The 24,129-nt window shown below is 46.3% G+C and overlaps 1 protein-coding gene across 1 annotated transcript in view; it reads right to left on the reverse strand.

The window, feature by feature from the left end:
* The window catches only part of CFAP52 (cilia and flagella associated protein 52), a 39,758-nt gene extending 16,574 nt beyond the window's left edge, over positions 1 to 23,184 (reverse strand). Inside the window, 6 exon segments of the mRNA XM_006039432.2 lie at positions 16,075 to 16,191; positions 16,636 to 16,735; positions 17,699 to 17,827; positions 18,898 to 19,030; positions 22,379 to 22,579; positions 23,034 to 23,184. Of these exon segments, the coding sequence (XP_006039494.1) occupies positions 16,075 to 16,191; positions 16,636 to 16,735; positions 17,699 to 17,827; positions 18,898 to 19,030; positions 22,379 to 22,579; positions 23,034 to 23,184 (831 nt within the window).
* Between the last annotated feature and the right edge of the window lie 945 nt (positions 23,185 to 24,129).

Here is a 24,129-nt window from a genome sequence, read left to right on the forward strand (position 1 = left end):
GGCCCCTTCGCAGCGGAGGCAGGCGGGCTTTGGGGTGGGGGGTGGGGGAAGATCAGGCCTGCCGCTTTTCTTGGAGTTTTAGTTTGCTGTTCCCCAAATCATTTAAGGTGCATTACACTGCCGAATTTCTTACAGCGGCTGGAATTAATGCACAATATCCCTCCAAGGCATGCAAACACCAACACCATAAAAGCGGTGCAAAAGCATTTAGCCCCACTTTAAAGTGTTGTGCACACACCTCTTGTTTTGTCTACACACGGCCACGGACATGATGCCTAATTGTGGAATGTCTCACACACTGGATTTTATACCATCACCTAGAGAACAACAGCAGGAAGAAAGCCTGTTTTCATGCAAATATTTTCAGCAAAAGAACGAGAACAAAGAAGGAAAATCAGAAAATATGATCCAGAAGCAGAACTGTTTCTAAACAGAATGTTTTTCAAAGTTTTCTATGAAGCATCAGCCGTTCTTTGAGTCCCCTGTTATCTGAGACCCATCAACTATGCTTTTGATCTACTACTGCACAGCTCTTCCTGTAAAAAAAGCTCAGTTTCAAATGCCCTTTGGGTTTAGAGTTATAGCAGGTGGAGGCACTACAAATCAAACCTGTGACTGTGGAGAACATACACAATTACAGCTCTTGACTATCTGCTAATAAATTTGCACTTTTATGGCCCTCTCTGCACTACTTCAAGTTTCCTGGGTGTCATGTTTTAATTTCCCTAATTTGAGATTGAAGTTGATACCACAAACAGTGAAAATTAAGCCTCCTTAAGTGGTCAAAATACATTGTTACACCTGCCAATATTGACATTTGACTTCAACACTGCCTTTGTTAGTGGGCTCCTCTCCTGTCAAGGCTCTTCTTTGAATCACCACGAGTAAAGGCAGCTTTATAATCCACACTTGATATTCATGAAGCCAAGCAGCTCATATTAATGTTGCAATTAATACTCTGTTTTATATCCGTTTGCAGATGAAATGCGAAGCATGGTGGAGGAGTTAAAATTTCATCTTTTATTATTTACTTTTTACAAAAAGAAAACCACTCCTTTGCAGTATGCTGATTACAAAGAAAAATCCCAAACCAAATCAAGCTGGTCCATCTCCTCAATGAGATCCTCTCCTTTCTGTACCACTGCAATCTCTTCCAGACTTCTTTGCTACACTAAGGTCTTCCCCTTCAAGTTCTTTTACAGACACTTCTCCAATGCAGACACTCCTGATAGTTCTTAGACTGTCCTTGCCAGTCACACACCTCACTTCTTACCTGCTTTACAGATGCTACTAAACAAATGGGATTTCTCTGCTTGGAGAAACCATGCAGACACAGAATGAGAGTTCAAAAGACTTTTTTAGAGTGTAGTCCAAAATCTAAGCTGAGCTCTCCAGGAGATTTTTTTTTCAGTGGGTGGTAAATGTGAACTGAGGAAAGGTTTAATGTCATACCTAGGATAGAAAAGCTCTAGATTATTTCTTGTGTAAGCAAGAGGGACAACATTATTGTCTTTGCTCTTCTATAAAGTGTGGCATGTCTTTGAGGTGCAGACCTTTCCTGCTGTGCTGCAGGAACCATGGCTTGTACTCCTCCCCAGTACAGACTGAAGGGTGGGACTGGCATGCATGGGGACTATGACGTACCTCATAAAGCAATGGGGTAAGTGCTTGAGGAGATCCAAGGGGAATTCTGAAGTGGGATCTGAACTCTGGTTGTGGCTGCAAAGCTCAGCACTAACACAGCTCTGTCCTTTAATGGGGACACTGAGACTTGTGGCGACTAATCATGAAATCCTAGAAAAACGGGGAAGGAAGGAACTTCAAAAGGTCATCTAGTCCCTCCCCCAGCTACAGGCTGATTTAACCCATCCCAGACAAATATTTGTCTAACCTATACTTGAAATCTTCCAGTGACAGCTTCCACAACCTCTCTAGGTAAACAGTTAAACACTCTTCCTAATAGAACAACAGTGATTGAGATAAGAGAATAAATCAATTGTTGTGATGCAAATTCAGTTGTGTGCTCTAGGTTAACCGGGGTTCTCGCATGCACGAGGCACCTCAGAACTGGAGAGGGATCCACACGGACATATACTTGCAGAAAGAATATCTTTCATCATATTGTAAGAGTAATGGATCATAGAATCCAAGGACCGGAAGGGACCTGTAAGATCATCAAGTCTGGTCCCCTGCCACGGGCAGGAGGTTATTGGGCTCAAACAAGCTCAACGAGGTGCTTGTCCAGCCTCGTCTTGAACACCTCCAAGGATGGCAACTGCACCACCTCTGCTGGGAGTGTGTTCCAGATTCTGGTTACACTTACGAGAGAAAAAGTTTTTCCTTATGTCCAGCCTAACGTTTTCTTGAATTAGCTTGTGCCCATTGGTTCTTGTCCTCCCAAGGGGTGTCTTCCTGAAGAGTTGCTCCCTTAGATCTTGGTGCTCACCCTGACGTACTTGTAGGCAGCTATCAAGTCACCTCTCAGTCTTCTCTTACTCCGACTGAACAGACCCAGTTCCAGGAGTCTCTCCTCATACGGCCTGTCCTCCAGGCCCCTAATCATATGGGTGACCCTTCTCTGTACCCTCTTGAGTTTATCCACATCCTTCCTGAAATGCGATGCCCAGAACTGGACACAGTACTCCACCTGTGTCCTCACCAATGCTGAGTAGAGGGAAAAGCACCTCCCTGGATCTACTGGCAACACATCAGCTGATGCATGCCTGAGTTCTGTTTGCCCTGCTGGCAACTTCATCGCACTGACTCATGTTAATTTTCCGGTCGATTGTTCCATTCAGCTCAGAGGACCAGTCTGTCAAGGTCGTCCTGGATCCTTACCCTATCCTCCAATGTGCCCACATTTCCCCACAGCTTGGTGTCATCCACAAACTTGATCATTGAGCTTTCCACCCCATCATCCAAGTCATTGATAAAGTAATTGATAAAGATGTTAAAGAGCACGGTTCCAAGCACTGATCCCTAGGGGACACCACTGGAGACAGCCCTCCAGGATGAGGCCATCCCATCGATTACAAGTCTCTGGGATCAGCCTCTGAGCCCGGTGTCTACCCACCTCACTGTAGACTGGCCTAGGCCAGTACCTTCCACTTTAATTGAGAGAATCTCATGGGAAACAGAATTAAAGGCTTTACTGAAGTCTAAGTAAATGATATCAAACTCATGACCCTTGTTCAGCTGGATAGTTACCTGGTCATAAAAGTACACCAGGTTTGTTAGGCATGACCTACCCTCAACAAAGTCGTGCTGGTTGCATCTTAATAACCCACCAGTTACAGGCTTGTAACTGATGGCCTCCTTAACAATTTAATTATTTTTTCCCCAGGACTGAAGTCAGACTGACCGGTCTATAGTTTGCAGGGCTGTCCCTCTTCCCTTTCTTAAAGATCGGTACCATGTTGGCCAGTTGTTCAGGACCACTGCTGAGTCCCACGATTCCTTGAACAGCTTTGCCAGGGGCCCTGCTACAAGCTCAGCCAGTTCTTTCAGGACTCTTGGATGCAGGTCATCTCACCCAGCAGACTTAAAAATGTCCAAATGTTCTAGGAGTACCTCACCTGTTTGGGACTGATTTTATGTGGTCTGTTGTCTTCCCCATATTCCTTGGGTCTCTGGACAGGTGAACAGCTCCCATCTGATTTCAGGAATACCAATGTGAAGTAAGAATTTAGAAGCTCTGCCTTTTTGCAGGGTTCAGCTGGGCGCTATCCCTCCATATTCAGTAGGGGTCTCACAGTGGAGCTTGATATTTTTTTCTTGCTCCCCATGTACCTTCTGTCTGCCCCCAGGGCTCTCTCTGGCTCCATTAATAATATATAGCCAGAGCACTCTGGTTCCCGCCCCACCCCCAGTCAGTAGTCCTGAACCAGTGCTCTCTTTCTGGTTCCCCATCAGAGTAGTTCTGAGTGAGTGCTTTCCCTCTAGCTCCCCATCAACAGTTCTTAGTCAGGTTTTTTCTCTGATCCCTAAGGCCTCAGTCTCTTCTAAATCCATTAACAAAATTCACAGCACTAAATCCATTAACAAAACTCCTTCTTCCTACTGGTCTCTCTTGCAGAGCTCCTTCCCCAAGTCTAGCATAGGTCAGTCAGAACCCTGCCCAGGAGGCAGGCTTATCTGGCCCTATGCTCTGCCACCTTCCACTTACCTGGGGCCCTTGCATAATAGTGCACAGGGGCTTTCCATTAATATCAGCATGCTTACAGCCAGTCTCCCTGCAGTCTGCAGTCACAATCCACCCTCTGAAGCACTGTACTCTCTTTACTTGTGTAACAAGGGTTACAGACCCATTACACCATTTACATCATCCAACACAAGTGCTTGTCTAACATACTCCTAAAACTACCCAAGCAACCCTGTCACACAGCTACAAGGCATGTTGCCCCAAAACACCAAAAGCATCGTAACATAGGGGGACAAAAGCTTTAAATGTCCTGCCACTGCAAGCATTGTTAAAATAAACACAAGAGATCTACAAAAGAGGGCCATACCCCCTGCTATAAAGAGGCAAAAACCTCAGCAACCCATATCTGTTAGGGACTAGGTCATGAGCAGTCATGGAAGGTCACTTGGTTAACTGGACAAAGACCAAAAACAAGATTTATGAGGAGCCAGGAGTCAAAGCTGGAGTTACAATAAACCAGGAGTAGAGACCAGAGTTCCAAGCAAGCCAGAAACCTAAGCTGAAGTCAAGGCAAGCCAGAAATCAAGGGCAGAGTTCAAGGCAAGCCAGCAGTCAAGGCAAGTCAGGAATCTAAGCCAAAAGCAAGATCAACCAGGAGTCAAAAGCTGAAATCAGAATCAAGGCAAGCTAGGCATCCAAGCCAGAGTTGCAGGTATGCAAAAATCAAGGAACTACCAAGTAGTCAGGAGGAAACATTAAAACACTACTCCTGTCTGGGGCTTGCTTTTAAAGGCTCCAGTAAGTGGAGTATGTTTCTTGCAGTACTAGGGGACTGCCTGCCCTGATTGCTCAGTTAGGATCTGCTGGGACCAGGATAACTAATCTGAGCTCCCCCTGAGTACCCCCTGTAACAAGGAGCCAGAAATTCCTGTTACTTTAAGGGAGAAAAGACTGAGAAGGACACACCTGCAATGAGCCAGAAGAACCCTGACCAGAAGGGGAAGCGCGTGGAGGATATAAGCCTGGGTACCTGAGGCCGAAAGGGTAAGAGCGTGGAGGATATAAGCCTGGGTCCCTGAAGCAGAGGGGCAATGCAGCCCTGATCTCTGTATGGAGGAGAGCTCTTGCCGGCACAGACAGGCACAGGGTAGAAGCTGTGAGCCAGAGTAGGTACCCCAGGGGCTTGGAGGGGCCAGGAAGTGAGGAAAAGGCTTCTGCAGTGGCCTGGTAACCTAGAGGGAGTTTTGAGTGTTTTATTTAAAATATTTGGCTGGCACTATTTGTTTTAGTTTAACCAGATGACCGTGTAGTGGGTGGAGGGGAGGACAGGAAGCTACACAGTGGTGCCTGGGAGGCACTCCAAGTTCTGAGTTCTATCAAGAGTTGGCCGAAGCTGAGAGGGCCAAGGGTTTGACCCCTGGCAGGGAGTGGGGGCAGACTAAGGGCCTGAGCTCCTGCAGCGAGATGGGGGAAAGCTAAAGCTTGAGAGGCCCAGAGGAAGTGGGCCTCAGCTAGCAGTCCACAGCAAGCTAAAGCCAGGAGGGCTGAAGCCTGCACATGATGGTGCATAGATCTTGTGTAACATCTGTGAGGCATGGGTGTGGCCACAGGGTTGGATGGAAGCCATGAATAGCCCATAAGGCAACTGGTGCTTGAGGTTCTAATGGGGGCAGGAGGGCTACAGCTGCATGTCCAAGGGGCAAGGGGGAGTTGGACGGCACTTTGGGACCATGGGGCAACCTACCTTTCCCACTAGAAATGACTGCATCAAAGTGTGGCAGATGAGGAAGAATGAAGGTGGTTAGTGTGGGGGGCAGGAGTTGTGTGGTTGCCAGGGGCTATCACGGCTGCCCCTAAGGGCCTGATCCTGCTATACCGCTTGTCTAGAATGACCTCTGGGCACCCTTGGACCTTTGAAGTTTTTTCCAGGCCTATACAGAGAAGACCAAATCAGGGATGTGTATGTTTTTCCATGTGTTCCCAGGAGTGGTCTGCTAGTCCCTAGCCTTCCCAGGCCATTTAGGTATTGGAGTTTCCCCCTGTATCTTCCAGTTTGTTGAGGACTTCCTTTCCACAAATTCCTCATGCCCCTTGACTAAGAAATAAGCTCTCTGAATACAGTTTTAACAGGAAGACATGAAAGACAGGGTGGACCCACATGTCGGTTGGTAGCTACAAGTGGAAGGCTCAGGATTGCAATCAGATTATAGAAATAACAGAAAAGTAGCATTGGAAAGGACCTTCAGAGGTTATCTGGTCCAAGATCCTGCCTGAGGCAATCAGACTTATCCAAACCATCTTGTTCAAATCCATTGTCTAACCTATTAACAAAACTACATAGGCAAGTGTTTATGATGGAGATATGACCCTAGGCATTAGTGGTCCAGGTTGGCAGTGGGGAGGATGGTTTCAAGAGGTTGGATAAACAGCAATACCTTGTTTCATGCCATGAACATGGGTGCCTCAGAGCAGGCTGGTCTGCATAATGCTTGTAGGCCTGCCTGAGGGGACCTTTCAGGTATTTATGGATATGTTGTAAGTGGGTTATTAGCTTGGAAACAGTGAAAGTTGAAGAAACATTAAGAAGGACTGGGTGAAAGTAGGGATGGAACCCAAAGTTACCACAGAAGGGGCTGTGCTGGGCCTCACCTCCACCCAAGTTGTAGGTGAATTTGGCCAGGGGTAAGAGGGCAAACCAGTCCATTTAATGGAAATCTAAGAAGCAATGTAGGTGTTGCTCCAACACTCAACCTGACCTTTGGTGGATGGCAGGCTAACTAGAGATGCAGCTTCACCCCTAAAAGCTGGAGAAACTATTGCTAAAAGTTTGACATGAACTGAGGTCCACAGCCTGTATTGCACTTAGAAACTGAATTTCTTATACCTAGTGCTTTAAAAACTGACACAACACTTAGTTGATGAATAGCATAAAGGCTTGCTTTAACAACTACCAACAAACTCTAAAACTAAGTAACAGAAAAGGAAAAGACTCTTCTTTAATATTCAATAAATGTGCTAGTACAGTCCTTGTATTAGCTTAGCTGCACAGAGATCTTTACCCAGTGCAGGCAGGAAGCAGTTCTTGTACAGCTTTACAGAGCACGGGTCCTTCACTTGTGCACTGGGTGGTGCAGGATGATTTCTTGATCTTTCCTGGACTGCACACCCCTTGCTGGCAGTTCTGTCGTGCTTGTTCTACTGTTTGAATTGTATAGCTTCAAAGCATTCCTTCCTGAGAGTTGGTTAATCAAAGTCCAGACAAAGCAGGCAAGGACAGAATTAACATATTAGAGTTGTATCCTGTTTGTGTGTTTGTGAAGTTTGCAAGCTTTTGATCAGTTTGGAATCAAATAGGATGGGTATTGACTGAATGAGATACCTTTAGGAAGTTAATCACAAAATACTATTTTTCAATAGTTACTTTAACAATGGAGCCTAATAAAGAGCTGCATCAGATGGCTTATGGAGATAGTGAAGCTCAGAAACCATTGGATACAATAGGTGTGAGTTTTGGGAAAATACCCTGGTTTAGCATAATAAACATTTAGAAATTGACTGCTTATTTTGAGAAATATGCCTTAATTAATAAATGCAAATGTGAGGCAGTGAGGATCAGAATAGGTGTGAGGTGTTAGATGCAGTCATATAGCATAAAACTTTAGACAGGTCCTGGATGTTTGCTTTGGAAATAGATCTTAATCAAAGGGGGACATGTGTTAATCAGGATATATTTACAGTCATGTTTTCAGCGCACCTTGGCTTTTCTTGTCTCTTACAGACTTTGCTTTGAAGTGGATATTTTAGTCCTTTTGTTTTCTTTAGTGACACTTGGCTCAATTGAGATACATATGTAGTTTGGAGGTTTCTCCCCAGCCCATTTGGCTTTCTGGCTTGCTCTCTGAGTCTTGTTGTATATATGTAATGAGTGTGTCAGGTCTTTTGCCCACAACTTTTAACTGTCACTTATTTATTTATTTATTTATTTATTGCTGTGGTGTGGTAGCAGGTTGAGGACTGCTATCAAGACTTTTATTATCTCATGGCCTGGGTCTGGTATTGGCTACCGCAAACACTCCACTCTCTTATACCTAATGGGTTGCAAGTCATTAGCGGAGTCTGATTTTTCTTTGTGGCAGGCTTGTTACCACAACCCCATCTTGCCCTATCCAGTGTCTTGCATTTTTGTGCAAGGGGCACTGTTCATAGCCAGCAGCCTGATTCAATACTAGCAGGCATCCCTGTGAGCTAGAATATGTTCTGTGTGAACTGGGCTGTTTCAGTTTGTGAGCACTCTATGGCAGGGGATGAAGTACACCATCTTGCTGAAGAAGTCTGTCATGAGGATTATCATGTGGTCCTAGGACTCAAGGAGGTCAGTGACAAAATCAAGGGAGACCATGGCGCAGGGCTGGGGAGGAGTAGGTAGAAGCTGAAGGAAACCAAAGAGCTTGGCCTCTGGATTTTGGTGCAGGAACAGGTCTTGTAGGAGGTAATATAGGTCTTGATGTCTACCTGCATCTTTGGCCACCAGAAATTTCAGGCTAGTCTTCATGTGGTTCAGGTGCCCTGACACTGGGGAGTTGTGGCTAAATCTAAGCACCTCTAACTGGGGTTGCCCTCTAGGGACATACAAGCACACCCAGTGATAGGCCCAGCCAGCGGTGATGGAAGATACTACCCTCTTTAACCTGAATTCGTGTCTTACTCTTGGATCAGGGGTCCTTAACATGAGGGTGACTAGTAAACAGGGGATCTCAGCTAAGGGAAGAGCTGAAGGTTTCCATCAAGTCCCTCTCTGTAAACCCATTTGTGAAATTCTTGGGCCCCAGGATTGTGGATGGGTTCTGTGGTGTCTCAATACTCGTTCTTCCACAAGATGATATCTGCCTTGCTATTGCAGACTCTTGGCCTACACGTAATTGTAAAACTAAACCTGGAGGAAAACGAGGACCAGCAAGTGTGTCATCGGTTCAGTCTTTTTGCTGACCAGAGGTAGTCCAGGTTCCTATTATCAGCCAGAACCTGTACGGGGTGGCAGGCTCCCTCCAAGCGGTGGTGCCTTTCCACGAAGGCTGCCTAGAAGCTCCTGGTACCAGGTACCATTCCACAGGTGTTATTTTTCTGGAGTAGTAAGCACAGATGTGTACTGAAGAAATATAGCAATATTTTCTATTTTAAAAAATTCCCACAAAACACGTCACGTGTCCCAGACTTTACTATGAAACAATGAGTTGAAATTCACTTCACGCATTTCTGTGCTCATGTTTTCTCCTTTGAATCTACCCCCTTGCTTTACTAGGTCACAACCAATGACATGAAAACTTGTCTTTATTATGAGTCAAGAGCTAAATGTTAACCACTGGAGTTCTTCACAGGGCTGGAAGGCCTAATGCATAGTCCATGATCTTCTGGGGTCTCTAGCACCCATTAAATCTTTGGGTAGTAAAAAAGTCTGGCTTTCATCATCTCTTCATGATCAGAAGCCAAGTCTGTCCCAGATGATGCCATTATTCGCTGTTTCAGAGATGTCCACCTGTCTAGCTTCTCATAATCTGGATAGGTGGAATGACTTTTGGTCCTTTGCTTTCTTGTATGAGGATCTCATACAAGATCCAGTTCTGATCTTAGTTGTAATCCAGAATTATACAATGTCATGATTGGGACCCTGATCAGCCATCCTCATAGCGATGGCCTCAAAATATCCTTTATGTAAAATATGTCCCGGGGGCTTCCTAAACCCTCACTGCTTCCCACAATGTAAGGAAATGGCATGGCTCCACACTGGTGATGGTGAGGCATGGTACCACTCTAGAGAGCAATAGAGATAGCTAGATGCTGATTCCAAGAGTGTGCAATGATAAATGAAGACACATTAGCTGCTTGCTAGCATTTAAACAGGGAGATAATATCTACTTACAATTAGCCCAGAAAAGAAGAGGACACAGGCAAACAGACAAGTCAGTTCTGGAAGGATGCAAAGCAGTGTGGGACTGTGGCAGGAGAATAACCAAAATCAGAGGCAGTTGAGATGCACATACCTACAATTATACATTAATTTAATATTCAGTGAATTTGCTCTAGTTTCAAGCAGGGGTATAAAACATGTATTATCTTGCCATTTAAGATGTTACTGAGAACAGTGTTGTGTGAATGCCTGTTATTTTAATAAGCAGCAGTGGAACTTAGTATGAATCGGATTCTCTTTCAGTGCAGATAAGACGCAACTTGGCACCCAAGTTCTCACAAAATATGTGTATGCATCAGTGATGCTTGGAGCTTTCTATGCACCATACTCATGTGTGTATTTGGACTTGCTGTATGCCTAATCACACATTCTACAGTTGCAACTGAGGCAGTTTGGAAAAGTATGTCTCAAGTGGCTCTTTCTAGCAGTTTTATTGTTACATTTTTGTTATAGTCTTTTCTAGCTCCTCATTCTCTCAGAACACAAGGTTTACATCTTTTGGGGAGTTTCACAAGGGCATACATCACAGCAGTGCAGAAAAGGCTTTCAGGTAGGTAGTTTTCCTTGCTGCTGACTCATTTTCAGTGCTTCTAACACAACAGCAAAATACATCCGATTTTCATCAAGAAACCTTTTCAATGAAGAGTCTGAATTCCTTAGAAAGCCCACTCACCTCTGGGCATTAGCTGAGAATTAACAAAAAGCCTTTTATAGCTAGGAATAAAGAGAATCCAAGAGCAAGCATCCTAGCCAGTGATAATTGTTTATCATAACAAGTTATCCCTGAAGACTTGTTCACAAAGAATGGAAAACTACTCCTTATTCAGAGGACATTCGTGTTTCAGAATCATGAGGTGGTTGAATCCTAATTGCACACAAAAACTAACGTTTAAAGAACATCAGCAAGATTGCAAAGTCAAACACTCAAAAGTTAACAAGTAATAGGATTATCACGGCCTCTTAACTTTAAGCCCCCCCCCAGCGTGCATACACATTATGATACAGTCTCTAATTACATGACTATGTACTGCTTTGCTACAGGAGTTGGGCTTCAATCCATGCACAGATGGGAACTCCAGGGAGCACTCAGGGTAGGTAGTAAAGGAAGCTGCTGTCTGTAGAGCCCCTGCTTCATGTGCAGCTGTCACTGGATGGTATGTATTGAATGAGGCAGGGCATTACAGGAAAAGAAAGGACAGTCACGTTGCTAAGATAATTAAATGTTATCGTGTAGAACTGTATACCAAGCAAATCACTTAAACCAAACGTCTCGTGGGTTATCACTAACGTGATTCTTACTTTGTGTGTGTCCATCTAAAAAACCTGAGGGTCTGATTTGCATAAGTGCTGGGTAGCATCAGACACTGCTGAAGGTAATGGAAGCTATGTTTTCATATAAAGAGTTCTACATCATACTAAAATCCTGAAAAAGTAGGTACCTTGCGTCTCAAAATGGGCACCCAAAGTAAGGGATGCTTTGGTCTTAATTTTTTTAGTTTTTTTCCCCATCTGGAACATGATACTAATCTCTCTCACCCCACAGGAGTTTTGTGAAGATACATGTACTATCATGATGAATACAGTAGAACAGCTGTAAAATAACTTAATGATTCTCTTTCCAAAGAGCACTTTGAAGAGTGTGCAGAGAGTAAGGCCTAGGCCCCTACCATGGACACTGAAAATAAAACAGTATTGAATAGCTGCTCATAAAGTGAGTGCCTTCGGTGGGGCAGGGGTCTTGTGGGGGAAAAAACAGTATATGATCATGTAACTAAAGGATGTTTCATGATGCCTACAGATGAGGGGGGCCCAGTTATGGCTGTGTCACGGAGCACTGAGGTGCCCTGCTCCCAAAGAGGGGAAAACTGCTAGGGAGGAAGCCCTAGCAGGAAATAAGGAGCCCAGCTGTGGGTTGCTGGGGCAACCAGGGAAGGTCAGCTGACCAGAAGGGGCAGGGCCTGGCTCCCTTATAAACCCTAGGGGCTGAGGCCAGAGGCAGTTCCCTGCTAGCTGCTGAAGAGGAAGGAGCTCTCTTTCCTGGGAGAGAGGGGAAACCTGATACAGGAGCTGCATCCAACTTTGCTGAGAGTTAAAGGGTCACTGGTAGGACCGAATGTTGTTAGGGCCGGGTGGCTTCTGTTTATGTTATAGCCGAAGGGCTTGCGTTTACGTTGTTGTTTGTGACCGGTGGTTTGGGAGAGACTATTAGGGGTTGGAGAAGGCCTCATAGGGAACTCACAGAGGAATGTGAGGACCCCAGTGCCAGTGAGGGGGCAGCGTTTGGGGTGCATAGACCCCAGCCCTAGAGAAGGGCAGTTGAGAATCCCCAGAGAGGGGGCATTACTGAGAAGCCCCAGTGCAGGCATGGTGAGCCCCAGAGAGAGCGGCTTGACAGAGAAGGCCCTGAGAGCGGGGCAGCGGTATTGAGGAGCGCCCTGAGAGGGGGCAAAAGCCTCAGAGAAGGGGGCAGTTACTGAGACGCCCTAGTGCAGGTGTAGTGAGCCCCGGAGAGGGGGTGGCATTATTGGGGAGCCCCGGAGAGGGGGCGGCGTAACTGAGGAGACTCAGAGAGGACAAAAAGGGGACCAGATCATAATTAGAATGAGACATAACATCTATTCCATCGGTGAGGTGTGGACTGAGGTGTAGGGGAGGAAACGGAGCTGCAGATAGCGCCCCCTGGCAGCGGGGCAGTACAAGGGCAGCCTCCTGCTAGTTAACACCAATTAATCAATTAACAACAAGGCATGGCAGGTGAGTAGGTGGGTTGCCCCCAGGAACAGGTGTGTGGGCCATGTTTAGGTCGGCCCAGATCGTGTACCTGTTACTGTATAGGCACCATTGATTCGGGCATTTTTTTGATGTTGAGTGTGTGACTTTGCGTCCTTAATGGTCTTTCAGTATGGATTTTTTTGGATGCAATTTCTTAAGTCTTTAAAACAGTAAATGGAAACAACATAAATGTGTAGTAAAAAAGTCCGTATTTCATCATCTCTTCATGATCAGAAGCCAAGTCTACCCCAGAGATGATGCCATTATTCGCTGTTTCAGAGAGATCCACTTGTCTAGTTTCCCATAATCTGGACAGATGGAATGACTTCTGGTCCTTTGCTTTCTTGTATGAGGATCTCATACAAGATCCAGTTTTGATCTTGGTTGTAATCCAGAACTATACAATGTCATGGTTGACCAGATCCAGCAGCGCCTTACCCTTTGTTAGCCCATAGACTTCTTGAATCAAATAGAGCTCATCAGTGCAAGTGAGGTGTCACTGCCGTGCACTGCAGCAAAGCGGTCGGGACCTTAGAAGGCCATGAGGCGGGTACTTGTGACGCTTGGAGTGGAATTAATGAGGCGGACGCTTATCGGTTGATGGCGTGAGTAAATAATCTTACTTTGCAAGGTGGTGAACAACGGAGGTCAGAGATACTTGGTTAGTTACAGCTTAGGGGTTTGTAGGTCGGTCTGCATAAATAGTCGGGCAGAAATGGTCGGGCCGGCAGGTCATTTGATTTACATCTGAGATTAGGTCGAGACGCGGGGAACTGACAAGTGATCAAATTGTCAGTTACTCTGATACATGTGATCAGAGGTCTCCAAGGTGCGTACGGAGGTCCCCCTTCTTCCTCTTTGCGGAAGTGTATGTGGGTTTTATTTGTATAATAGCCAATTGCTTTTTGCCACGTCATAAATTTAATTAGAATCGCCAATTATCTAGCGGTCTTCGCTAGGGTGTTATTTTAGGGCTACTCCCTGTATTACTCTGACCAGTTATAATGATTTATGTAAAGCAAAGAAGGCTAAGTTTTATCTCTGTTAGTGGCGCAGCAATAAATTTCTTTTTGACATGCGCAGCAAAAACAAAGCTGTTACTATCATCTTGTTGTTTAACCCTTAGTTAACCTAGTGCAGACTAAAACTGTTTTGAATGGTTTTACTTGCTTGTGACATGGGCACTACTTAATTGGGTTGTGACATGAAGAAGCTATGCGACCGATAAGGTTTGGCTGAATGCTCTTCCCATGAGATGTCAGGGTGGCTGAAGTCACCCATGACGACCATGCACCGAGAGCGTGCAGCCTCTGCTAATTCCCTAGAGAATTCATGGTCAAATGCTTCCTCCTGGGTAGGAGGTCTGTAATAGACCCCTACAGTTATCCCCTTCACCACGTTCTCCCTGTATTTGAACCCAGAGGTTTTCAAGTCACCCTCCTTGGGTGCCAAAGTCTGCTTGTAGGGAAGTGTACTGCTTCTTGACAGAGAGCTACACCCCCACCCTTCCTCCTGACACGGTCCCTCCTGTACAAGGTATAGCCATCTATACCTGTGGTCCAGTTATAGGTGAAGTCCCACCAGGTCTCTGTTATCCCTATGAAATCATATTTGTTATTGCTTAGCAGAAGGGCCAGTTCCTCCTGTTTGTTCCCCATGCTCCTGGCATTTGTGTACAGACAGCTAAGCCTGCCATTGGAAGCCCTAGGCTTCTTTGTGCACTTAGAGTCCCATCTTTGGGCTGAGGTTGGAGTAAGTTCCCTGGTGTTACCTGACCTGCTGATTATGTGCTTGTCACTTCCTGGGCTTGCACTGATGGTTGTCTACCTGTCCTGTGGCAATCTTAGTTTAAAGCTCTAACCCTCCTTAGTTTAAAGCTGTAACTCCCTAACCTTAAAATGAGCTCTAATAACACACTTTCCCTTAGCTTTGTTCTGAAGCAGCTGTACAGTTTGGTTTTAAGTTTCCTAAAAATATTCAGCCTGAGGAAGACATGTGGCATGGAGGATTTCAACCTGACTAGCTGGAATCTGGCAAAATTATAAAAATCCCCAAAACGGGGTCTTACAATGGGGAACAAATAGCAACTTTAATAATATGTAATGTAACAGGTTGCACCTAGAACATCATCCCCCCCTCCATTCCTCCAACAGGATTGTGTCCCTCCCATGGCAACAGCAGAAAGTGGCAAAGATCCATGTCAGCCCTTGAGAATCCTTTGGTAGAAATACCTATAATACTTCTTCCCCTTGCCCTGTACTCTCCTTCCAATACATACTGATTTGGAGCTAGTTTCTGGGGTGGACAAGGATGGCCTTATTTCTCCACTCCCAGAGGCCTTGGAGGTTACTAGAAACTGGACAAGTAAAGAGTGCATTCTGTTGTCTCAAGAAATAACAGCTCTCCTCCTCCCTGATCGGGCAGAGGGGAAGTGATGGGCACCATGCCTAAGGGAGGGTAATTTTCCTCTTTTCCCAACTGTGTAGCAGAGAAGGGGAAAGAGAAATTTCAAGCCAGCAAAAGAGGTGGAGTGGTGGCTGCCAGGAGAGGTACATAAACTACCCAATGCTGCTGAATGTCACTTGGAGAAATTCAAATAGCTAAATACTGCCCAATATTCAGCCAGTTCCACAACTGTTGTCTTCCAGTTTGTTTTCCCTACTTTTTAGGTTCTATTCAGTATAACTATACACTTCAGGTAAAGTAAGCAACAAGTGAGCTAAACAGAGAGGAGGAAATATCTGCATAAGGAAATTCCTTTTTGTTTGTGAAAAGGGATCCCCTTGGGGCTTTAATTCTGCATGGTCAAAATCAGGAGTGTTTGCAATTTTTTTTTTTTTTTTTTTACCCTGGTCTCCCTGTATCTTTATCTTATATTGAATTTGATAAGAGAGACTCTGTGATAGCACAAGAGCTGTGGGCAAAACCCATCTCTGGGAATATACTGAGAGAGAACAGAGTCTGAACCAGGTCTTTGAACTCAGTGCTAACTATACCCTTCATAAGGAACCAATAGCACAGAGCTGGGATTAGTTTTCTGAGTCAGTTCCGTGGAGGCTCTCCTAGAGGAAGGAATAATGTACTGCTTCCACTTGCTAACAAGAAGTGAAGGGGAAAGGGAGGCAGGGGAATAAATTGCATGAGAATCTGTTGGAGTTAATAAAAGTTAAAACAAAACCCCATAGTAGCCACTCACCAGGCTGAACTTGTCCTTCATAGGTCCGTAGTCACTCATAAGTTTGCTTTTTGTATTCAGTTTCAGGATGTCACCGCTTGTAGTCCCAACATAGAAGTAACTATCATCATCTGCCATCTGGGGGAAGGTGTAAATAAGGAAAGCAGGATCAGCTATCTAGATTTATACCATGGGAAACTTTGTGATGTATTAGTGTATTGCCAGGATTTCATTTGGACTGGTGTAAATGAAGTGTGTGTCCAACACCACAAACAGATCCAGATCTCTGTTGAAGGTAAGACATTTTTCTAACTAAAACCTGATAATGTTCATGAGCAGAAAAATGATTTTTTGCATGCCAGAACCTCTGGCTAAAAGTCGGCCTGCTTCCTTTCAAAAACACTAAAAACAATTGCTTGTCTGGAGAAAAATATTATGGGGTACAGTCTCCAAGGTTTAATATTTTTACACTCATCATGATGTTACAACTGATAAACATACCATCACTACAAATGGTTAGGATAACCTACAGGTCTATTGAGACATACTCAGCCTAACTACACATCTTTTGCTGAAACTTGCCATAATACATGTGATCACTCTCTTGAGCTGCCCCGTTTGGCATTCAGTTGACCTGATTTTTCTGTTTGGTAAATCCAGTTCCCATACTCAAATGGTCCCACTGTAGCCAAAGGACACACACATCACAATTGAATTCATACGTGCACAAATCTCTGAGACCTCAGAATAATGCACTGTTGAAAAAGACCTTCAGTATGTTCTGCCTGGGGTCTACCATCTTGTATCTTTTTTCCTTTTTATATTAACAATTCCAGAGAAACAAACAAAAGAAAACAAAAAAAATAATCCATTGCATCTGTAAGGTAAGTTTCTGATGACTTCCATCAGGTTAGCTAACAATAGCCCAAAAGCGCAGAAGTATATACTGTAGTCATGGGGACAAACCACCTCAGTATCCTCCCTTCCCTGGTTACACATACATGGATGGGACCTTACTCTCAATATGCTTTTGTCTCCTTTTAATATGTTGTGTAAAACATCTAGCAATTCTGGGTGTCATGGACGTGATTTTAAAGAGCACCCAAAAATCCCACTTATTTTAATGGGTGCTACAGGACTTCAGCATCTTTGAAAACCAGGCCAGATACAAATAATAATGCATTCATCCTGCTGCAATGACAGTTTTGCACTGAAGGGCTCTCTCACACTGTTGCAAGCCAGTGGCTAGAGGATGCTGCTGGTATAGGTAAGAAATAAACTGATGACCTGCAAGGTGTTACTATTTTTATATTAATAAGCTGTTCTTCAGAGTCATTGCTGACTGCTTTACTCATGTAAGCACTAGGAAGAACATATGGGGAATGAGTACAAACTGCTGCCAACAATCACAAAAGTCACACACTGCTTCTTGCATATACTGCTTTAAAAGCTTACGCCTATGTGTAGAACAAGCAGAAATGCCTACTGGGGACAAGCTGAGATAGTCAAAGGCCCCTACAAAGCAATAGGAAAAACATTAACACTCTGTTTCTTACCACCTAAATAGCTTTTGTAAAAGGAAATAGGTTTGTGAACTTTTGTCCCTCAGAAGCACTTCTTTCTCCTTGTGTAGACAAAGCCTTACTTTCCAGCACTAACAAACATCTCATCTCTGCATCTGGAAAAACCCAGGACAGCAGCATTTCCAACACTTTGGGCTGAAGCAGGACTGCCACAGATGGCATCTCTCTTAGCTATGCTCCATATGACCACACTGCAAAAAACAGAGGAGGAGATTTGGTGTCGGCTTATTTGAGTGGCTTGGAAACATCATGGATCAAAATGAGTCTGACCATCTTCCCAGCCTAGATGAATAAAGGGTTGGGGTCACTTTATAGGTATTTTAACCAAGGGAAATTTTCAGCCATGTTGTCTTATCTACAGAGATATGTGTACTTACAATTCATGCCCCTTCTTCATAAAGTAGTTTAATGATTTAATGGGCATTTGTCTCTCAGCATTTAATGACCATGATTCAAATTATGTCTTCTGTTACCAGTAGAAATTGATTTGATGGGTCTAATCCTGTCCTCACCATAAAGACACTACCCCAAGGGTGTCCAACATATAGCCCAAACGGAACAGTTCCACCAGCCCGCCAGTACTCCGGCAGGGTACTGGACAATGGGGATGGGGCTAGTGGGGTGTGGCCAGCTGCAGAGTTTGGGGTGCCTGGACACGGATGAACATGGCCAGCAGCAGCAGGGGGCAAGCAAGGGCTGTGCAGAGAGCAGTGATATGTCAAGCTTTCAGGGCTAATTTACTGTGAAATACCATATCTTATTGCATAGACCACAACCCCTTTTCCCACGATCCAGCTGCTGGAAATTGAAGTGGACAGTATATGTGAGAAATATGGTAAGAGCAGGTTCTGCCATTTAAGGGTGAAACCAAAAGCAAAATCTGTACAGATCCACAGGCAGCAGAACAATGAGCAGGTTTAATTCATTACCTACTTAGTTACTTAAAACAAGGACAAATCTTTTTGCATTTATTCTGACTTTGAAAAACATGGTGTATATAATATTCCAGGGCATGCATATGTGAGAAAATATGGTGTATGCTGTGTAAGCTGGGAGAAGGTGTAAATGACACCAGCTTAGTCTCCTCCTGCTTTTTGGTGCTTACTAGAAACAAGACTCACAACAGGACGAGGGGGGGAAGCACTGGAGCCCAACAGCTCGTTTCATCCTCGAGTATGGAAGCTGTCTCTCTCTCACCTGGCCCACAGCTTACAAGGCCAGTCAAATCAGGAAGGAGGGAGAGTCCATATTTAAAGCTTACTTGCCATCATCCTGGCCTCCCAGTGATACCAAATAAAGGTCATTTGGAGAGAAGGCCAGTTTTTCTACTTTTCCCTTGTGAAGTGACAGCCGGGCAAGCAGCTCTTTCTTCTCGTAGTCCCACAAAATCATATCTGCTTGAGATCCAAAGAACAAGGGGTCAGAACAAGAGTAGTATTCAGAATGTACTTTGTTGCTGTTGTAGCTAAGCACCATGATTCAACGATGTCAGTCTAAAGAACATAAAAGCAGCCTTCTTTCCAGCCCAGGGCTCCAGAGGTTTACATACTGTTCAGATTAGCCCATTCAGAGACACCAGATTTGTCACTTTAATGAATGTGTTTCATTTTAAAGTCAATGTAATGACAGGGCCAACAAGTGCTAAAAGAAGAAAGTGCTACAGTCTCTTCCTTGCCTTTTTCAAAGAGTAAATGCATTAAACTTCACAGCAAACCCTGTGAATAGGCAAAAGTGAGGCACAAAGGTGAGATTTTCAAAGTATTAGACATCTGAAGATGCAGATAAGTGCCTAGTGGGATTTCAAAATTCCTTAATTCAGGAGTAAGCAACCTACAGGCTGCAGGCCAAATGCAACCAGGAATCCAGTCCATGTTTTATGAACAGTGCCATGGATCCCTTGTTGCATCCTAGCAGTCAGATCCCAGCCAAGTTCTCCATTCTGCATCTCATTGTGGTGGGCTTGCTGCTTTTGCCCGGCAAGCTCGGCCTGGAGAAGGATACTTCAGATTGGTGGAACATTTCCACCAATCAGGTAACAGCTGGGAAGGGCTTACCCCACCCCTGCTTGGAGGCAGGGCTGAGGAGCCCCTGGACCTGATTGAAGACTGCTGTTTCCAGGTCCAGCAGACTTCAGGGGCGGGGCCTCCGGTGTAAATAAAAGCCCAGCGTACTCAGATGCAGTGAGGGATGGTGAGGAGCTCTAGAGATGACCATCATCTGGACCCTGCCTGAGCCTCGATGGTGCATGGATTGGCTCATGGAGAGCCAGCTCCAGGAGCAGCTCAAGGCTGCTCAGGCCCCACACAGTGCGCAGGTCAGCGCATGGGGAGTCAGCCCTGGGAGCAGCTCGAGGCTGCTCAAGTTAGCCCCAGCTCTAGGCTGGATAACCAGAGCCCCACAGTGTGGCTCAGCATTAAACTAAAAGAGCCCTGGTGCCCAGAGCAGGGCCTGGGAAGGGGAAAGACCCCTGGCATGAGGCTGGGGACACAGTCAGTGAGGGCTCAGCTCCCATAGGAGCTCCCTGGGTGCCCAATGCGGGGCACAGGGCCCAGAGGGAAGAGCCCTCAACTCGAGGCCAGTGGCTCCAAGAGCCCTGAGACAGTGTGGGGATCCAGAAGCCAGATCGACAGCCCCCAGACGAAGGACCGTGAGTTACTGGGAACCCAGGTCCTGCAGGGGAGGTGCACCTGGGCAAGGGACCCTGGGGGCAGTGGGCCTAGGGGGAGAAGACCCTATTCCATTTGAGGGACCAAGTGGTTGGAACCCAGATAGGGTGCATCTAATATCTGGTATAGTTATGTTTCCTATTTGGTGTCTATTGTTATTGTTGGTGTTATAAATAGTTGGATGTATTAATTCTATATAATGGGCTCTGTAAGGATGCTTTATTAGCTAACCCACTTGTGGTATAATTGCTGGATTGACTGTCCTGGGATCCCCCCTCTTCTTTGCCTGAGGCACGGGTACTTACCTGAATGTCATCCCTAGGGCCGACTTCCTCCAGCTAACAGACCGTTATCTGTATATTTGTATCTATATCTAGAATTATATCTATCTTAAAGAGTTTTATATAACTCAATAAATTGTATATAGTTAAGAATTTGGGGCTTGGGCTAACTCTATAGGGGAAAGAGGGATCTGCTCGAAATTCTGGCATCCCTCTCACAGCACCCCCTCCTGCCTACTCGTCCCATCCAATTGAGAATAGGGCACACCATTGGGTGTACCCGGGTTACATCATGAACAGCCAGTTAATCTGCTTGCTGCCAGCTCCTGTGGAGGGCTCCATGCAGCTCCAGCTCCATGTAGTTTCAACTCCAGCTCCATGCAGAAAGCTGCTTTCTCTCCCACAAGCTGCAGGCTCTCCTCACTGAATTAGCCACTCTAAATTGTCTCTCACCAGATCTTGCAGGAAGGAGGGCAAGAGATCAGCCTTCTGCCAAAAGCAGAAACTGGGGTGCAGCAGGGGATGGATGGTCCATACAGCTATCCAGCTTGCAAGGGGTGACTTGCCTTTAAGATCTGGTTACCTTGCCTTAAGGGACTTTGGAGTCAAAGTCCCATTTTTACTTTGACTCAATGACTCAGTCATGTAGGAGTGTAAACATTATTATTAAATGCCCAGGTCACTTCTGAAAGTGAGACTTGAGCTCCAAAGCCACAAGCACATTTAAAAATAAGTGACTTATTTAAAAATCACATAGACAATCAGAAACGGATCTAAGCATGCATTCAAAATGGACCCTAGTCTTCTGCAATAGCTTTCCTGCCTTTGCATTTGTTTTCCCCCAAAACAAAAACTTTGGCTATTGTTTAAACCAGTAGTGCTCAGCCTTTTGGCCCTGCGAGCCAGATGAGTGCCTCAGAGCCAGTCTGCAGGCCAGATTTGCTGTCTGTGGGCCAGAAGTGGGTTGTCTGTGGGCCAGTTTTTAAGAGCTGCCATGTTTTTAAATTGTTACCCACTGTCACAGGGCACAAAAGTGCCCTGCTCCTACAAGGGTGAAAACTGCCTGGGGGAAAAGCCCAAAGAGAGAGAGAGAGACAGAAGCCCAGGTGCAGGTTACCAGGGCAACAAGCCAGAAGGCAAATTAGCCTGCACCTGCACATGGTCAGCTGACCAAAAGGAACACGGCCCTGGGCCCATATAAACCCCAGGACCGGGCCCAGGGAGGGCAGTTCTCTGCCCACAGCCAAGGGGGAAGGAGCACCAGTGGTTTGGGTGAGGCTATTAGGGGAAGGAGGAGGCCTCATAGGGGACCCACGGCAGCGTGGGGACCCCAGCGCCAGAGAGGGTGCAGCACTTTGCGGGGCTGCGGGGCACGGAGTGAGACAGGGCCACGGACAGCCCAAACGCCAGGGGGGCGCGGAGCGAGACAGGGTCGTGGAGAGCCCAGGGAGGATAAGGGGGCCAAATTACAACAAGGCCCAGACCAAACAATGTCAGTACCATCAGTGAGGCTTGGGGCATGGTAAAGGGGCGGTTGGAGCCACGCATATAGTCCATAAGGCTAGGGTGCCCCGAAACACCCATTGTAAAATGGGACCCACAAGAGGTCCGGGAGCCCACGGGGTCAGAGTCCAGCAAACCGTGTCCAAGAGGACTTTAAAGGCAGCCTCCCTACTTTATATTTTCCATCAAAGACATGGCGGGCGAGAACTGAGGGTGCCCATCGGGCTGAATTGGCATGGACAAGGGGCCTTGGGAGATCACGGCCATCCTTATGAACCCCAACCTGTGACACCCACCTTGAACCCCATGAAGGTGACCTGCCCAGAAGCAATGTAACGTCCGCTCGGAGACACAGCAGCACAGGAGACATTGTTAGTGTGACCATGCAGGAAGCTCTGGCTGTTGTTCAAGCTTTCAATAACCACAGTGCAGCCCAGCAGATAGATGAGGTGCTCCCGATCGTGGTGGCAGGTCAGACCTGCATGGATATGCCCTGAAAGGAAAAGTGATCAAGGGGACGTAGCTGCTTAACAACTCTGTAGACTCTTCAGCAAATACCTGCCCGCAGCCCCTGACCCCAGGGGCACTGTGGCTCTGACTGTAGGGAACTGAAAGCAGCATTGGACTGACGGGACTGTAGGGATGCAGCCAAAAAATTCCCAGGGAAGGGAGCCTGGTGTGTCCAAGCAGGCGAGGGCAGGGGGAAAGGGTTTCGAGCAAGGAAGCACGAATCCCTACCTCTGAGATGCACAGGGGGAGGGAGAGGGAGCAGGAGACCAGGCTTGCAGTGCCTCTACAGACCCACCAACTGGGAGATGGGAAGGGCTGGATCAGGGAGCACTGGCCTGGGGCGAGCTCCCCTAGTGCAGCTGAACAGGGCACTCAGAGCCCAGCTCCTGGCCAGCAGTGCTTCCAGCCACCTCACTTTGCCCTCCCCTAGCCTAGACCATTGAAGCCAATAACCTGCAGCTCCAGCTCCAGAGCCCATCCTGCGTCCTTCTGAGATGCCATTACAGAGCCCAGTGCGACTGTGTACAGTGGGCAGTAGGGAACCACACCTGAGCCAGAGGCCTCAGGCCCAACAGCACCTGGCCCCATTGTGCTGGGCGCAGTGCATGGGCCGTGCCCTGGTGGTGTGGTCTGGGTGGCCCTGCCCACAGCTGCTGTTGGGGCTTTCTCTGCACCCCAGCCCTGAGCTGGGACAGCCTGCATGGGCTGGGGCTGCTTGCTTCACTGGGGTCTTTATCAAGCCCTTCGTGCTCCTTATGCTTGTATGACATCCTTAAGAGCAGGAAGCCTTGTGAGATAGAGGAAAAGTTGAAAGTGAAAGACATGCCAGGGCCAGTAAAGAACAAAGGCCCTGCCTTGCAATAGAATTGACAAAAGATGTGTTACTTAATGAGAAATTTCATAGATTTCATAGATTTCATAGACATTAGGGCTGGAAGGGACTTCGGAAGATCATCGAGTCCAGCCCCCTGCCCGAGGGGCAGGAAGTCAGCTGGGGTCATAGGATCCCAGCAAGATAAGCATCTAATTTTCTCTTGAAGGTGTTCAATGTAGGTGCTTGAACCACCTCCAATGGCAGGCTATTCCAGACCTTGGTGGCTTGGACAGTAAAGAAATTATTTCTTATGTCCAGCCTGAAATGGTCTTGTAGTAGTTTATAACCGTTCAACCTCATCATCCCTTGGGCCGCTCAGGTGAACAAATGCTCCCCCAGACACTGGTGGTCACCCCTGATAAACTTATAGGTGGCCATCAGATCACCCCTGAGCCTGCGCTTTTCCAGGCTAAAGAGCCCCATAGCTCTCAGCCTGTCATCGTAAGGTCTGTTTTCCTGACCTCTGATCATGCGCGTGGCTCTTCTCTGGACTCTCTCAAGCTTCTCCACATCCTTTTTGAATTGTAGGGCCCAAAACTGGACGCAGTACTCCAGGTGTGGCCTCACCAAGGCTGAGTACAAGGGGAGAATGACGTCCCGGGATTTGCTTGAGAAGCATCTATGGATGCAAGCCAGCGTTTTGGTCGCTTTACTAGCCA

Source organism: Alligator sinensis, unplaced genomic scaffold (genome assembly GCF_000455745.1).
Source record: "Alligator sinensis unplaced genomic scaffold, ASM45574v1 scaffold17_1, whole genome shotgun sequence".
NCBI classification, from domain to species: Eukaryota; Metazoa; Chordata; order Crocodylia; family Alligatoridae; genus Alligator; species Alligator sinensis.